This window comes from Schistocerca americana, chromosome 4, assembly GCF_021461395.2.
Source record: "Schistocerca americana isolate TAMUIC-IGC-003095 chromosome 4, iqSchAmer2.1, whole genome shotgun sequence".
NCBI lineage: Eukaryota > Metazoa > Arthropoda > Insecta > Orthoptera > Acrididae > Schistocerca > Schistocerca americana.
Genome location: NC_060122.1, coordinates 664,823,232 through 664,841,165, shown reverse-complemented (window position 1 = coordinate 664,841,165; position 17,934 = coordinate 664,823,232). Strand labels below are relative to the sequence as shown.

Sequence of the window (17,934 nt, the reverse complement as noted above, 5' to 3'; positions counted from 1 at the left end):
GGAGATCAATAAATCTTCTCAAAGCAGCTGATGCGGTTATTTATTTATTCAAATAAATGAGAATATTTTTAATTTCAATACAAATGCTGTTCTTCCGCGACGAATATGTGGACTATAGTGCTAACGAGAGTGTTAGAGCAGGAACAGTAGCTTCGAAGAAGTAGGAAGGAAGTCCGTTAAGTCTTGTCCAAATGACTACTCAGAAATATAACGTAAAAATTAATCTAGGTGGTCAGACAGGGGAGCTGAACAATACTCCTCCCACATGCGCGTTAACTGCACCACCTCGCTCGATGGATTGCTATGTGTTATCTGTATAAAACGAGCAGATGTTCTTGAATGAGAGTTAATACTGTATTTATTTATCATTATTTATTATTTTATTTTCTTTCAGCCATCTGGTGACTGAGACACGTCATGTTTTCACGGTGTTAAATTTGTACTTGAACAAAAAACAAAGTTTATTTGATTTCTTTGTAACTTAACAATGATGCAGTTTTAAAAACTTACAAATTTAGAGGTAATTAGGAAACGGAAATGCTTTAAATTAATAATTATGTATTAAGAAACTAGGAAGACAGGAAAGAGCTTAGATTTGTAGACTGCCGTTATAATAGTACGGCAAAGTGTTTACGAGACTGTGACGTGACGGGACGGTGACTATCAACAGCTATGTTCAACTGTGATCTTATTAGTTTTACTAGTCTAGATTCTTTGGATGTCTACCCTCTGTGTACAGATTTGTATGTTGGATCTTGTACAATACAGAGCGTGAAGCTGATAGTACGTTAGCTGTCAGAGAACCACGGAGTGGGAGCTGGGAGCGCAGATGAGGCGTTGCGCACAGCACGCGGGCACCACGTGGCCTTTCCGCCCACAGCTGCGGAGGCGGCAGCACGCGGCCGTCCGCCCCGCCCCCGTCCCCGACACCCACTCGCTACTTCAACTTCTATTTGGTCGTGTTTTATCGCCTCTTAGGCCGGGCGCTCTTTCCACTTTCTTCCGACCATTATTTAAAGCCCCCTCTGTCTGCTGCGAATTGTCTCGTCGAACAACACCGGGGCGACCCCTCCGGAGCAGATCGCCCGCGCGCTTTTTACACGTCGGAGTAGGTCGACCCGCAGAGGGGAAGGGAGGCCGAGGAGGCGTGGCCGCGAGAGCGGGCGGCCAATGGCGGCGGCCGGCGGGAAACACGCCCCGGCCAATGGCGCGGCGGGCCCTGCCCTGCCCCGGGCGCGACGTCACGGACGGCGGGCGGGCGCGCGGGCCGGCTTAATCCCAGCTCGTCGGTCGAGGCGGGCGGCAGCAGCGGCGTTTGTGTCCGGCCAGCAGGCAGCAGCGAGCAGCGACCACGACGGCTTCTCCACGGGACCTGCAGCCGCCGACCGACGACTCCCAGGGGACGTCGCGCTCGTCGCTGTCGCCCTCGCCGCCGCCGACGCCCCCGCAGGCGCACTCGCCGACGGCGGCGCTGCTCGACCACCACCTGCACCAGCACGGCGCCGGCATGCTCGACTTCAGCAACGGCGGCGCCCACTGCGGCGGGCCCATCGTACCCTCGCCCTCCGTACTCTCCTTCCTCAACCTCAATATGGAGCGGCCCGTGGGCGCGGGCGGCCCCGGGCCCGGGGGCGGCGGGGGCGGCGGCGCGCAGGCCGGCTTCGTGCTGGGCAACCAGCCGCTGGCCGCGCTGCACTCCATGGCCGAGATGAAGTCCGCCGCGCTCTTCCACCATCACCAACAGCAGCACCAGCAACAGCAGCAGCAACAGCAGCCGGCGCCCACGTACGCCGCCCCCAGCCCGAGCCCCGGCAGCGGCAAGGGCAGCCCCAACGGCTCGACGACGAGTGGCAGCGGTGGCGGCAGCAGCGGGGGCGGCGCGGGAGGCAACCCACACGGCATCGACCACATCCTGAGCCGGCCGGCGCCGGTGACCGCCGGGGGCGTGGGCGGCGGGCCGGCGCCGCGGTCCGCGGCGGCCTTCGCGGCGGCGGCGGGCATGGCGGCGGCGGCGGGCATGGCGGCGGCGTCCTACTTCCACCATCAGCAGCAGCAGCAGCACCACCACCAGCAGCAGCACCAGCCGCACGTGGCCGCGGCCGCCGCCGCCGCCGCCAAGCACCACCACCCGCTGGCCGAGCTCACGTCGCGCTCCGCCATCTACTGGCCCGGCCTGCAGGGCCTCGTCAGCAACCCCATCGCCTGGCGCGAGCGCCTCGCCGCCAGTGAGTACCGCATCTGCCTCTCTGTCTCTAATAGTTTCCACTCGCTCGCTGCGCCCCCTATCGCTCCACTAAGAGCCTAATTCGCTCTTCTTCGCACGAATGGCTATAATTCCTAAAATACCACATAACGACGATCCTGTTTTTATAAAATAGCTCCACGCACATCAGATCATCCACATTAATGGTGATCGAGCTCATAGGCTGTAGACTCAATTACTTGAAAGAGAACAACAAGCAGCCACTTTTCTATAGATTTATTGGGAGCAGAATGCGTTTAGGATTTCCATCTAGCTTGAACTGGCCTAATACATTCACACCTTCGTCAGTATAACATTTTTATCGAGTGCATTTTGAGTACTACTACAAGTACTTTTTGTTTCGTAATTTATGGCTCCTGTCCCACACATATATACGTGACACAAACACTTTCAGATTCATTGAAACGTCGCTGCATTCGCCACGTAGACAAAAAATATACATTTCCACTGTTGACGGTAATTGCTGTTTATATTCCAGTATTGAACAGTTATGCTTCTTTCATGCGGTACTTGTGTTGCATGAGGATGGCCCACCAAGCTGTCCAGCCAGCAACATATACTGGACAGACATACGACTTGTGACAAGTAGCCGTATGTAAAATTCGTCCGAAGACGGCTCGAAAGTAGCAGTGGTTTCTGCATGTCCACCAACGTCACAGTGTCATGTCGGCAGAAATTAGCCAATACTGGAATATAAACAGTAATTACAATCTACGGCTGAAATGTCATATCAGAAATTTTGGACTACTTTGGTACCTGACAGAAGAAAAATCTATAAAATAACGTTTGCTGCTGAGAGTCAATATTTTCTTTTATACATTTTCTGTGCGATGTGTTTTGGGAAATAATTCTCTCAATCAAGTGCTATGAGATTTTAGGCATGATGTTTTAGATGCGTGAGTCCCTTCAGTGGCTTCAATGTAATACCTAAACAATTCCGCCTATTTATATATTACAGTAGAGACGTAGTAATTACCAAATTGCACGTGTTTATGTTACAGTAAAGGAGCCAGAATAATGAAACAGCTCACTAGTCGCAAACAACACGCCTAAAAAGATCGTAATACATGACAATCGCACTTGAGAGAGGGAAATTTCTCCCGTAACGCGTCGCTTACAAAATAAATGAAGGAAAATCCTTACCGGCATGAGCAAATATTATTTTACAGCAAACAAAACAACTGGTTTTACAACACGTGCTTTCTCCAAGCATTTCTAAGGGACTGAATTAAAAAAGGCAGAACTGTATTAGTGTCACACTCTTAAACGGAATAATGAGAACTTCGATTGAGAAGTGTATAAGTCCATTTTGATTATTTTTAACCAGGTAGGTAGTCTTTACATTGGGCGTTTACATTAATAAATGCATCTATCGGGCAGCGGAATAGACATATCGCTCCTGTGAAATTGTGGAAATATGATTTCCACTGTTCTGCCCAAAGAAGAGAAAATTACAACTGCAATAGTCCAACCAGATTCCATACCACTCGATATTACGCCTGTGCCACAATCAACGACCAGTTTAGAGTTTGACATGATCCCCTAGCCTTTCAAAAAAAAAATGCATATTGTCAATACAGATTTTGTTCTTGACTGCTTATCTTCTTGTCTCTGTATTTTTGTCTTTTTTCTTCTTTTTTGCGCCAACAATCGCAAAAGCATTTTTAAGTGCAGTAACCGGTTCCAAACGCAAGCAGTGGCATAACTTTACCTTTGCGTTGTCAAGGTGTAAGTACCATACTTGGGTATGGGAAAGTTACGTCAACACGCCCAGCATGTGGTTTTAGACTGTCCAATAGTGACAATTGGATGCTCGAAACGGTTACTGCATGTTGACATGGTTTAACGATTAGTGTCGTAAAAAAAAAAAAAAAAAATAAATAAACGAAGAAAATCTTTCAGGCTTCCTCGCCGAAATTAATCATTTGCAAATTTCGTGTTTGCAGCCGGCTTAAAATGTGTGTGCATTCCTAAGGGACCAAACTGCTCAGGTCATCGGTCCCTAGAATTACACACTACTTAAACTAACTTGCGCCAATAACAACACACATACCCATGCCCGAGGGAGGAGGCTACAATCAATTGTGAACGGGAAATTGTCGAAATATCGTGGGAAGAAATGACATTAACTTGGCGGAAAACATAGGTATTTCGAAATCGTTTAAGAATAGAATATATCACGTTTATGGAGGTACTATTTTGATTTCATAGCCTATTCCAGTTTTTAATTTGCAATTTTCAGATATCTCCTGTAATAGTTACTTGACTGACATGTCCTTCTGGGTCATTTGACTAGCATCGTCTTTCAGACAACCCCTCAAAATAAAACTATAAATAATTTTATTGCCTACGAAATCACTAGAGAATTTGCAGCTCGCAAAGTGGTGTATAGAATCAGCGGTCAGTATTAATGGAGCCCAGTTTAATGTGGAGTACAGTGAACATCGTTGTCTTTACTAATGCGCTGCGTAAATGTCACTTTTCCCTTGGTTGCAATGGGATGAACAGGACGCTAAACATCATACGATTTAAAGAAGGGTAATGCTTATTAATTTAAAATTTATCACCATTTTCAGTTCCTGATGTGACTACTGGATACGCAGGAAACAGAATTACGGTAACGCTACGCTGACCGAGGATACTCTTTATTAGATTTTCTGAGTTTTATTTGCAGATGTTACGGTGATATTAAAAATAACAAAAGCGTCAATGAAACTGTACTAGGCCTATTTTATATGCGTTATCCTTTTTTGAGGGACTACGTAAAATGATTCAACAGTACGTAATGAACTGTTCTGTTCTGTTTTGTTTGTTTGATTTTTTTTTCACACTGCTACTAGGTAACCCAGCACGTAACTCACTCAATCACTTGTCTATCCAAGGCTTGAACAAGGAGGTAAACAAGAGGAGAATCGAATAGGATCTCAAAAACCTTAAATATTATGAAAATTGCGTTAATAGACAGCAATGATTATTACACTAAACCACTCCATCTTTACTGGTCATAGACAGGAAAAAAATAAGTGGCGATTTCTAAGACAATCTCCTACTGCCTATCCGTTTGCTCACTGTTACTGCAGCCACCTGCTTCTCAGAGAGTCGTGTAGGAGTGCGTAGTTACAAGTTACCCATCTACTTTCTGAACTTTAATTTCTGCTACGAAACTGAAGTTTGAATGAAATATTTCTTTTAGAACTGCTTTCGTACTAAGATGCACTTTCTTGTCATTTTCAATGACATTCAAGGCACTTTACCTATCAAGTAGAGCAATTATAGACTGTGTAATCTGATTTGTCGTTGTTTTCTGTGGAACATACTCCTTTTTCCTGCGAAATTTCGTTTTTATTAAACAAAATTGTATTATAACTCTTATAAGGCACTCTTTGGAAGGTCTGCTCGTTCCTACCAACAGGTGATTCTAAAGACAAGATAAGATATTAGTAACAGAATGAAATACCACTCAGAGCTTCAGTCTAGTTTTTGCAGTTATCTGTGTGTGTGTGTATGTATGTATGTGTGTGTGTGTGTGTGTGTGTGTGTGTGTGTGTGTGTGTGTGTGTGTCTTGTTGTAATTTCTGCTTGTTGACGCGTGGTTATGTTTCGTTTGTACCAAAATTTGCAATTTGATGGAGAACGAAAGTATCTCGGAAAAATAATTCCTTCAACTTCGTCTGTTAACTGTTATTGATATTTCGGTTCTCACTCATGTTCTATATGTATGTTATTTTTGAAGCTATACATTTCTCGTGAATTTCTGATCGTCTAATAAATATACACAACATTCCGGGCTTTAAGAAGAGCTTGATTTAAGATTAACATACATAATGAGTTTGAAAATTATTTTAGATGCACACGTGAATGAGGTACTGTCGTTCGCAAGCGCAGTAGGTTAATTTTGGAAACTTTCTAGTAGATAATTCTTTGGTGTTTTAGTGTGATTAGTTACTTCTACCTTAAGTTGCTGCAAAAATAAAGCCAAGTATACACGGACATTGCATATATGGGCTTTCATAAATATATCACTTATTTATTTGTTACGATACGATTAATTCTACAGCAACTGATATTCCTTAAACTGAAACGGCTCCCTGAACGGTCCGGAAGTTTCAGAAGACACTGTAGTCCCCTGATGTCGCTAAGTCGTACTCTTACTGTCGCAGACCGTGCACTGCATCAGGTAATTATTCTACAGTACAGAATTCGTTTCACTTTAGTGGTGAGCGGTATATACGTCCGCTGTCTGATATATTATAAATGCTACTCACTGTCTCTGTCAATTGCATCTGGTATTGTGGATCAAAATGTTTATATATGACTCAGTTATCTCCTTTGACTATCAATACTGCATATTTGTATTGACGATTCCCCGGTGCTCTTTACTACTTTGAAGTTGTGCTATGCAAGTACACAATGAACTGAAACACTCCGCTGTGAGGTAAAAAGTACCAAATATCTTAAAACTGTTCCAATTAAAACTAGAATAAACGAGACAATATTTGAACGAAATGCAGTCTTCAAAAGCTTTGTAAGCTTTTAAAACCAGTTTCAATGCCGTTTACAAACCAAAAGTGAAACGTTCGTGTACAAATAGTGTTAATGTTGCTGGGTTAAGTGAATTTTCTGATAAATAAGTTCTGAGTCTGTACTTAAAACCTTATTCATTTGAAAGAACTGTAAAATCCTTCATAGCGCCGTCTTTGTACTCAAAGCGCGGTATAATTACATTTTCTATATATCAAAAATTAAATCGAGAACAATGAACTGTACCTAAAGATATTGCCTCAACGACAAATAATAATCATTTAAAAAGAAAATATGTTTCTATTTTTAAAAAATTTCGAACAGTTGAATCTTGTTTTCGAATAATACGGTGCTGCAGAAAAAGACAAAAATAATGATTACTGTGGAATGAGATTTGGGACACGGAAAATATAGTTTTACCACGTCCGCGCACGATGTGAGATCAGTAATTTAAAATAAAACAGTAGATAAACAATGAGTAATTGTGGTATTACAACTAGTTCGCACACAGTATGTCAAGAAGGTTCAAGCTTATTAGGCTTAAATCAGTCTCAGTTTTATTTGCCAGCGGGTTCAACTCACTGATATAATCACGGCGCGAATATATCAAATGTTATGCGTCGGAAAGGTTTAGGCTATTAATTCAGATCATGAATTATTTCAGTGAATCTGCTGACAGAAACGCCGTAACTTTGTTTATAGAGGACCAAATGGTATAACTGCGAGGATGAATCTTCAGCTATTCTATACAGGAAACTGAAATGAATTTCTTGAACGCAATAAGGATATCCCTGCTTCTCTTGCCTAAAAATTCTCAGTGAAAATAGGTGACAAAGGAAACAACTCCCTTTCACAGCCGCCGAATACCTCTGTCATTTTTAAGTGCTGCAAAATCCATCCGAAACTGCTACGATGCAATTGTGTCCTGCTTATTATTTCAGGTTTGAAACAAACTAAAATTTATGTTCATCTTTCTTGATTCTATTGTACTCATCACTCCTAATTAAATCCATAACTTCAAATAGGATAACGATTTTTCATCCTGCTGCGATAACCGTATGTCCCTCATTTTATATTGACCTTCGTAGCAGTGCAAGAAGTATACATATTTCACAATGTGAATGATATTTTTTGCTCTACCAATTTAGAGGTAGATGTATCTTATACGTGCTTGGCTACTGAGCTATTTGGGGAGACATGTTTGTCGCTTAAAATAGTCGATCAGTAACAATAGGCACACGCATCACCATTCCGCCATGAATATTTGATGGATTTGGGTTTGTTAACCTAATCACCTACTGCTGTTTTTTGTATGGTATTTAACTGTACCCATTATTTTTGCTAGATATTATCCATCATGGTTGTGTATTCAGTTCCCGTCTACAAAACAGAAACATCGTTTCTCGACGCACGATCATTTTAGCTATTCTGTGAGGCTTACGTGGAAAGAATTTCTGCATACAATAAAATTATGTTGACGCCGTTTTTGAGATGGAGCTAGTATCGATAGATTATCAGTAGCTCTCTCCCCAAAAGCGTGCGACTTACGTCTTTCTGCACATGGTGACATGAAATTCTAAGAAAATCATATAGAGCACGTCCTTTTCGGATTCCTCATTATCTTAACCAACATACAAATGCAGTCTTAATCCTGTTTTTAAAATCTACTACTTCGAAATATCTTTCAACATTGTATCCTATGGTCGGTCATATGGGCTATAACGTGGCGAAATCCTCCCATGAGTCGGTATGTGCTATTTGCCCTCAACGGAAATAAATGTGTCCGATGCGTCCACTTTCTTCTCGAGCCTACCCTGCCTCGATTAGGTCTCTTACGTTCTTTGAAAATGTATTGACTAGCAGAGGAGACGAGCTAAAAATCGAATTCGGACATCTCTATTAATTACTGACGGCGCGGACAAGAGGGGTTGTGGAGGCGTCATAAGCACTTTTAGTCGTTCGCTGCCTATCCACCTACATGCAACGACCATTGTTCAATTTTGTAAGGGTATGGCTGACGTGGACTTCTGATGAAGAACCTACAGGCCACTGTAGATATCTCCGGGGTGTTAGGACCCTCCAAACCATTGTAGCGTACCTGATCAAGTTAATAATGTGCAGCATCTCTACACTATAGACACATTATTACGACGAAATATTCTTCATCCTCCGTCCTGTAATACATGCCTCTAGAAATTTATTATCTTGAGTACGTTTTTCTGTACTAAGTAACAAATTTATTTCATTATATATCAAACCTGTGTACCAATTATCATATTATAACAAATTTTCGTGGCAATTTCTTAATTACTAATGTGGAGTATTCATCATGTTCCACGGCATATATAGAGAATTAATTAGCAATCAAAATATTCCTGCAGAAAACACCATGCGACAGCTTTGAAATGAATGTCGTTTGAAACTGAAGAAAACCTATTACTCGTATGGTCATTCAGAAGTACAATTATTTTGTGCTACCCGCTGCACATATGTCAAATTATCCATTGGCAATCACGTAAAATAAATTTTTCGCCCCGTTTCCACTAACAATAATTTTTAACGGCTGTGGGTGGGTGCCCTAGACAGAGGCTATCAATGCTGAAGACCGTCAAGGGAATAACGGTGCAATAAAACTGCTCAGCTTAAAATGTAGCCACGTATTAGAAACAAAACATCCTAAAACCATAGCGTTTAACCACTGCTTTAAATGTGGATCAGCATGCGATAAGCTGGTAAGTAAGATAAAGTGTAAGAAGCTTCTTTGCACATGAAAATGAACAGTAGCGAATGCAGCAGAAGTTTCGTGTTAATAGAAATCTCAGCTAGGCATAGCAGGGGAAGGCAGGCTACAAAGACAGACTGGAAAGGAAATAAACCGAATTTGAAACACTTCCAGTTTACAAACGTTGACGTATAGACAGGAAAGATCGCAATTTTTGGAAAATCTTTATGTCTGACACATTCATAAAAATACACATGTCTCTTATTCGACAATCGTTTATTTGTAGGACGCTTGTGGTACTGTGGACATAAAGTATTGTTTTGAAACCATCCCGTCTTTCTTTTTAACATTCTTGTCGCATACTGAGTGTAGGCTACTACTTCCCGCCGAATTTGCTACAGTTTCTGCTTATCACTCTCAACACCACACTGAGATTGTCCACATTTTTACTTCACTTAATTTTCGCAGGAAAATTCCATCAATTTCTTGTATCATCACTGCATCGGTTAAACAATACTTCAGGCAGCGTCTCCGTATGTTGTCTGAATAACATTCGTCCCGTCAGATGTCTACACACACTATACATTTAGGTAGGGACATAGGAGTACACGAAGTATGTTTCACTTTACTACTCGGAGCAACAAAATGGTGTTTGACATACTATGAAAAAAATGATATTATCCAAGCATTTCCTCATTAGTTTCATGAGAATCAACTATTCTCTCTAAAGAGGTGTCTGGAAGTTCCACAGATTTTCGATTTGAAGCAAATTATCATCAAGCCTGATTACTTTTCGACTTAGAAAACAGGTAAAATGTGGGGCAATGTAAAAGACGCTGGGAAACTTCTCATTCATTGCTACGCACACCGATATACGGACGCTTATAATTAACTTTTCACAAAGAGATTATCACACTGAATAAACGTATCGATGGACGGTGAACGAGCTTAGATTAACACGAGCAAAGAGCGATCCACACTGGAAATCATGGATGCTTCCTCCCGCCAGGCAGTAGTAAAATTCTATCAAATATTGCTGAGTGCCCCATAATGACTCTTTGTAGCAACCAAGAATGAACGTCTGAAATGATTGTGTCTAATGAGGCTTAAATTGGATAGCCATTTTCTTATCCGTTGTAAACGAAGAGAATGAATTGTTTAATGTTCAGTATGACTCCTATTTTACACTTGTCAGTATTAAACATCACTGATACAAGTACTTCATTTCAGATTGTCGCCCAGTTTTATCCATTTCTCTCGAAACATTTGGTAACCGATCGTTTACAGGATCACTACAGATAAAGTAAACTTCAAAGCACGCCTTCTAAACGGCTATGTTGTTGTTGTTGTTGTCTTCAGTCCTGAGACTGGTTTGATGCAGCTCTCCATGCTACTCTATCCTGTGCAAGCTTCTTTATCTCCCAGTACTTACTGCAACCTACATCCTTCTGAATCTGCCTAGTGTATTCATCTCTTGGTCTCCCTCTACGATTTTTACCCTCCACGTTGCCCTCCAATGCTAAATTTGTGATCCCTTGATGCCCCAGAACATGTCCTACCAACCGGTCCCCTCTTCTTGTCAAGTTGTGCCACAAACTCCTCTCGTCCCCAATTCTATTCAGTACCTCCTCATTAGTTATGTGATCTACCCATCTAATCTTCAGCATTCTTCTGTAGCACCACATTTCGAAAGCTTATATTCTCTTCTTGTCCAAACTATTTATCGTCCATGTTTCACTTCCATACATGGCTACACTCCATACAAATTCTTTCAGAAACGACTTCCTGACACACATCATCAGTTATTTTGCTTCCCAAATAGCAAAACTCCTTTACTACTTTAAGTGTCTCATTTCCTAATCTAGTTCCCTCAGCATCACCCGACTTAATTCGACTACATTCCATTATCCTCCTAAATGGCTATACTGTATTTCTTATAGATAGCAACATTCTGGCCACATCCATGATCTCTGTGTTGGGCAAAGATGCTTTATTAGAATACGTCGATTGTTTACGAACCACAGATTAATGGAATGAAACAATAATTGTGCTGTTACTTGACATTGTCAAGTCGGAAGGCAGGCGATCTGTTATGTTAAAATGTGTGGACAAAAGTCCTAGGTCAAGATGGCTATAATCCCTTTATTGATTACTAATTTCAGTTCATTGATGAGCCATGTTCAGATTAATAAAAATTATTTTTTAATTCCGTGTGTATTAGTCACCGGGCATTACACATCGTCTTCATCTGATGAACTGAATCGGTCTTCTTGTCACGCCATGTACACACTAAAGAAGGTCGTCGTGGTTCAACTTTTCCGCTTTTGTTCTGTGCTCAGGCAAGCGAGCTCGCGAGCACGTGGAGTGGGTGGGAGTGGCGTGCTGGTGGGGACAGAGCCAGGAAGGGAAGGGGGTTGCCGTGTGTGGGCGGGGGCGGGAGCGGCGCTGTCCGCTGCCCGTACGACACTCGTTCGACGCCCGCGTCGCCCCCCGTGTTCCGGCCGTGCAAATTAGCCTGTCCGACAAATAGCGCTCAGCCTAAGCACCGCCGAATGGCCTCGCCGTGACTACTGGTTGCAAATAGCCCCGATACGTCGGCACCGCGCGTTGATACTCCAGAACTGAACACAGTAAAAGCCGCGTGCACAACTGCAGCACTGCACGTCTTTCTCTCAGTCAGGGATTGACATCGATAGGGCTTAACACTTCTGTTACTGGAGCGAGCGAGGGGCAGAGAGTTTTCAGCAGCTTAGCATTCTAATCTCTACGTGAGAACTAGGTATTCTCTGCTTCCCCTACCATAATTTCAGACTAATGCCTGAACAGTGCCTTTACGAGAATAAGTTGTCGTAAGCTGACACGCGGTATTGGGCAACAAAGTAACTCAAATGACAATCTACTCTGTGGAATCGTTTTCCAAATACTATAGTTTCTTTTTCGCTTGGTTCGACAAATTGGAGAGTATCATGCCGCAACGAAATTCGTTGTTTTTTTATTAATTTCCAACAGAATTACTCCCTAAGATAGTGAATTAATTAAGGTGTTTGCTCCACCATTTTCAACAGTAGGCTGATAAAATTTAGGCTAAATCTAAAATGGTCTTATTCGTCCTGAAGATGACTATATTATGGATATTCCAAATCTGAAGACAAATGGTTCAAATGGCTCTGAGCACTATGGGACTTAACATCTGAGGTCATCAGTCCCCTGAACTTAGAACTACTTAAACCTAACTAACCTAAGGACATCACACACATCCATGCCCGAGGCAGGATTCGAACCTGCGACCGTAGCAGTCGCGCGGTTCCGGACTGAAGCGCCTAGAACCGCTCGGCCACCGCGGCCGGGTCTGGAGACAAGTACGAACATTGTATGATCGACGATGAACGGTGAATGGAACAGCTGACGTCATAGCCACTTCAGAAGAAAGAGTACGAAGACGTAAATAAGAGAAAATATGCTGGCAGATTTGTTTAATTGGAACTAAACGCAACTACGAAATTGTAATTCGCCGCTAAATTTGGACCATGGTAAAAAGGATCGAATTGAATTTGCGCGCTGTTTTGTGTTATGAATGAGACGTAGGCCCATTACTTCACTCTAGATACTACAATAACAACAAAAGAAAAATTGACCAAAGCACAGGTTGTCAGACAAAATCCCCGCTCCAAACTGAGGTCTATTACGTCTACCATAAATATTGTGGCCAGAGTATTCCGAAATGTTGATCTGATTGTTCTTATTGATTTCTATGCAAAGAGTAAACTGGGCGAATACTGCAAAGTCTTCTGGATTGACTGCTAAAATAAAAGTGCTTCAGAAGCCCCCAGACGAGTAAAAGAAAGAACATCTCTCATCAAAGCAGTACATCTATTTATAAAGTGCCAATGTCAAACAGGAAACTGTTGTATTTAGTGCTTATAGCATTGAAATATCCGCCGTATTATCAGATTCTTTGTCCTTCGATGTCCATCTGCACCCAAATTGAAAACGAAAATGGTTGGAAACTGCTTTGAATCCAATGATGAGTTTACCGCAAGGGTGGAGCGTTGTTTTGGAGATGTATTCGAAGAACGCTCCGCGAGTGTAATCTGCTCCGAAATTATGGGGCAATATTCAGTGACCAAAAAGAAGACTACGACATGAATTAAGCGCACTTTTAACGATAAAACACAGTATATCGTTGTCATGTCGAATAAGCGAATTCGCAACAATAGTTTTGTGTTCAAATCACAGTCCAGCCAACATGACTGTACTACCATATCATTTTCATACTTTACCAGCACCCAGACAGATGGCGCAGTGGACGCACATTCGGGAGAACGATGGTTCAAATCCCCGTCCGGCCATCGAGATTTAGTTATTGCATCATTATAAATAGCTCCAGGAAAATGCTGGGATCGGTCCTTTGAAAGGCTATGGCCGATTTCCTTCCTCATCCTTGGAACGTTCCGAGACTGTGCTCCTTCTTTAATGACCTCGTAGTCGACGAGATGTTAAATCCTAATCTTCCTTCTTCCCTAGCTTCCTTATGGTTCTCCCAAGTGCACCATTCTCTGGCTCTGTCCTCACCCACGTCGTGGCTGTAATACTCTTGCTGTCGATCATATGCCCTCTGTCATTAAAACACACTCCATCGAGCGAAGTTATCACGCTCTTCCCTTGACTGGTTCTTCAATAGTGTACAAAACATTACGTTGTACTTACCTGTACATCGTGGCTCACGATTCCGCCACCAATAGGCCTACTTACGTATATATCTGCCTATTTTTCTATCGTTAAAAGTCGACATATAGTGCTCTCCCCCCTCCCCCCCACATCATTTAACTTTCTGCCTAATGCCCTACGAGTTCCGAAATTATTATAAGTGTTAAAAGGCCTCCTAAGTTTATCCCCAGCGAAGACACATTGTACAATAGGAGCGCTGGTCATGAAATCCAAAAATGCCGGTATTCAATGCATTACAAGAAATATATGATATCAGACACATATAATATCCTGACGCATAAAAAGTGTTAAGAGCATTAACCATACAACAAAATATTTGCCCCTTTTGGTATTATCACGCATGGTTTTTTTTTAACCGGCTATGAAATATTCAGTGCGTCAACATTAGCTACGTGAATATACGTACTTAACAGCCAAAATAAAACTCAGATCGTGATCATTGCACAAGCATAGTTGTAATCCGTCTTTCGCTATGTTCAGCGATGACATGTACATTGTTCTACAGAGTCAGGTAAAAAACTTCTGCAGCTATTCAGAGGAAATTATTCACAATAATAAACTAATGAAACTGTAATTAAGCTGGACACAATCGCTTTAATCGTTTAATACTGGGTATCATATAAAACAAATCGTTAGATTATTGAAATTAATTTCCTTCAATTAGACTTCCACAGCGTGTCGGAATGGACGCGGAATTTGCAAATGCCAGATAGGGATGTAAGCTCCTGCTTAACACGAGCCATTCTTTAAGTATAAAACGTCAGTTTCGCGGTATTTCTGTTTGCGTCGCCGTTTGATATTATTCCATGCTTGTATTTTTTCGGGAACAAATGAGGATCCATTCATACAAATAAAAATTCTCCGTTTCCTACGTTACTCATTAATTTAGGATTTTTCTCCACGATCACCGTGGTATACCACCTCATCTCAAAATATGAATTTTTATGCATTTGTGGAATGAATATTCTGCCTAACACGTCGGTATCTGTCGTACGGTATTCCGACACATGTACGCATTCTGTATGCCTTCACATCCATGACACTATAGACGTACATGCGGATCTTTAGACTTTTTGCCGGGAGTTTTTCGAAAATGGTTGCAACAAGTGAAAATCCAATTACTCGAGTTCAAAATTAATCGGTAGAAGAGAACGCTGGAAATGCAAGTACTGCGTTTTCAGTGTCTTAAAAGCAACCTGAATGTTGAAAGAACTCTAGCGTACTTACGTAGCAATTACATGTTTAACAGTATCTGCAGTATCTAAATGTTTTATCTGTGATTTCTCGACAATGAAACTTACATAAATTCGCATATGATCTCATATAAAATTCGCACATTTTCATTGCAATACTGGTTGGTTTTTCTTCATCGTGATCGGCTTTCGTTACTTTCTTAGCGGTTTTAACACATCTGAGCCCAAGGTAGGATACCAGCGGTCCCTGCAACCGTTTGTCTTGATGCCAAAATTCAGAACAGGTTCGCTAAACGAAGGAAATAGAATTATTAACCAGGTGCGTTACATTTATCGTCAGTGAATAAGACTTTCATTGCACTAGACTTACAGCCCTCGTAACATCCTAACGTTATGTTCCTTTAAGGGCATCTTTACATATCACCTTCATAGTTATGAATAAGAGAAATTCGAGGAACGGGGCATAAATCAAATGCACTGACGGCTTGATCTGAAATATGCTAAAAAAGAAGGAAAACGGAATAACGCTGCCTTGAAGCAAATAGTGATAAAAACATCACGAATACGACTCGGATAAGAAGAAACTGACAGCTAAACACTGCAATAGGTTTGTGTTAAATAGTTTTCCTTATTCACATGGTGCGTTCTTAAAACATGTGAATAAATTATATAAAATCGTTTTACAGATTCGCGATCACTGGAGTTCAAAATGAATAACAGTCCCTCATAACCACGACTAAGATGGAAAACTATTGGTTTACTGATTAAAATAGGTTTTTGTCCATATTGTTCAAGTAGCATTCAAAAAGAAAATCTTAAATACAAAACGTTTCGATTCAATTCCCCTCTAAAACGACAATAATCGCTATTAGATCTTCTTAAGATTATGTGAACTTCTAATTAAGCTCACTGTGGACATGTTCTTGACATAAAAAATAAACATATTGAGCAGACGTATTTGTTAGACAAGGAAGTAAACTATCCCCTACGTTTTTCAACTTGTGATTTAAAACTTGACCAGAGACAGGAGGAAGAAAATGGCAAAATCAATCATTAAAAGTTGTACACAAACTGGTTTTGAGAAGGTATGGTGTAGAAAATGATTACTTACCATTTGCAGGGGCCAGACAGTGAAAAAATAGCACAAAAAAAAACAGGACTACAGCAGAAAGATCAGCAGTATGTGACTTATTCGAGAATACAGAACTAGTGAGAACAACAAAGCTGCTTAGTTAAAATTAAGCTAAAACTTGAAAAATTCAGATGAACAGACAGCTTTAAGAATCCAGGAGAAACCATCCAGCATATGGAGGAGGCAAAAGAAACTTTCAGAGAAAGAATATTGTTAAAATATAGTAACTAAACAACAATGTACATACCCATCAGAAACACAAGTTTTACTGTCCACGAAACAAAATGAAGAAATGAAGAAGAAGGGAAAAAAAATTGTTCGGGAGATACATTAAGAAACAAAAAAGCAGTAGGCACAATTTAACTCAGAAGTAACACAGAAGTATACAAGGTGTAGAAACTACATAAGTAATTAGGGAATCGGAGTGCTGTACAACAGTTTTAAAAGATTAACGAGAGCCCAACTGGGTTAGGAAAGTACATAATATCTGGGCGAAATGGGTATAAATAAATGAGAAATTGAAGGCAGAATAAAGCAAAGAAAAAATTAAAGAAGTGGAAAATTTCCAAGATGAAACAGAGCAACTGATAGGAAAGTAGACAGAAGAAGAAAGAAAACAATTAATTAAATAGATGAGAAGTACTGGACAAAGCGTAAAGTTAAAACAACGGCTTAAATACGGTACTTAGTTGGCCTACAGCGCAAGTCCCTCTGTTCCTAAATACGATAGTTAATTCATTTATTCCACTGCAATCGTTATTCTGCTTCCTACCATTCATCACCTCCGTATTTTCTGTGTTAGGCTTAGGCGTTAATCGATACTGTACCCTATCTCACTGCCCATTTCTTTCAACAGGTCTTCTGAATTTTCCTTGTACCCGCCAAGAAAGACCGTGTCATCTTGTGAATCTTAGCATTGTTATCTCTTCCTCATGACTTTTATTCCTCTTCCTTCATATTCTTTCACTTCTCATGTCGGCCACTGCTCTGAATTAAAACACCACTTTCCTTCATTTCTTTTTCTTATAACATTTATACGGTATCACAACCTTATAACATCCAAAAACCTGAGCAATCGGGTGGTTATAAATGAAGTGCAGCCATTCGAAGAGGTCCAGTGCAGGCTGCAGTTATCGTCAGGCAGCGAAACTTGGTAGATATTCTAATGCGTTAATGAAGATCGGATTTACACTGGAAAAAAAAATAAGTTCTTATTTTGGCCACCAGGTGCACACCTGATGCTGTGAATGCAAGAAAGATGTGCAGAAACGTTTCCATGTGTACTGGATTAGGAACGGGACATGACAGAAAAAGGAAGGCATAATGTTGATTTTATTTTCAACCGGCGTGTACACAATTTGTCCAGTTCCAGCAC

General features: G+C 41.4%; 1 protein-coding gene across 1 annotated transcript in view; it reads left to right on the top strand.

The window, feature by feature from the left end:
• The first annotated feature begins 1,507 nt into the window (after positions 1-1,507).
• Positions 1,508-17,934, top strand: part of LOC124613684 (homeobox protein Nkx-6.2-like) — a 226,448-nt gene continuing 210,021 nt past the window's right edge. Inside the window, exon 1 of the mRNA XM_047142401.1 lies at positions 1,508-2,225. Within this exon, the coding sequence (XP_046998357.1) occupies positions 1,508-2,225 (718 nt within the window). The remainder of the gene's footprint in view (positions 2,226-17,934) is intronic.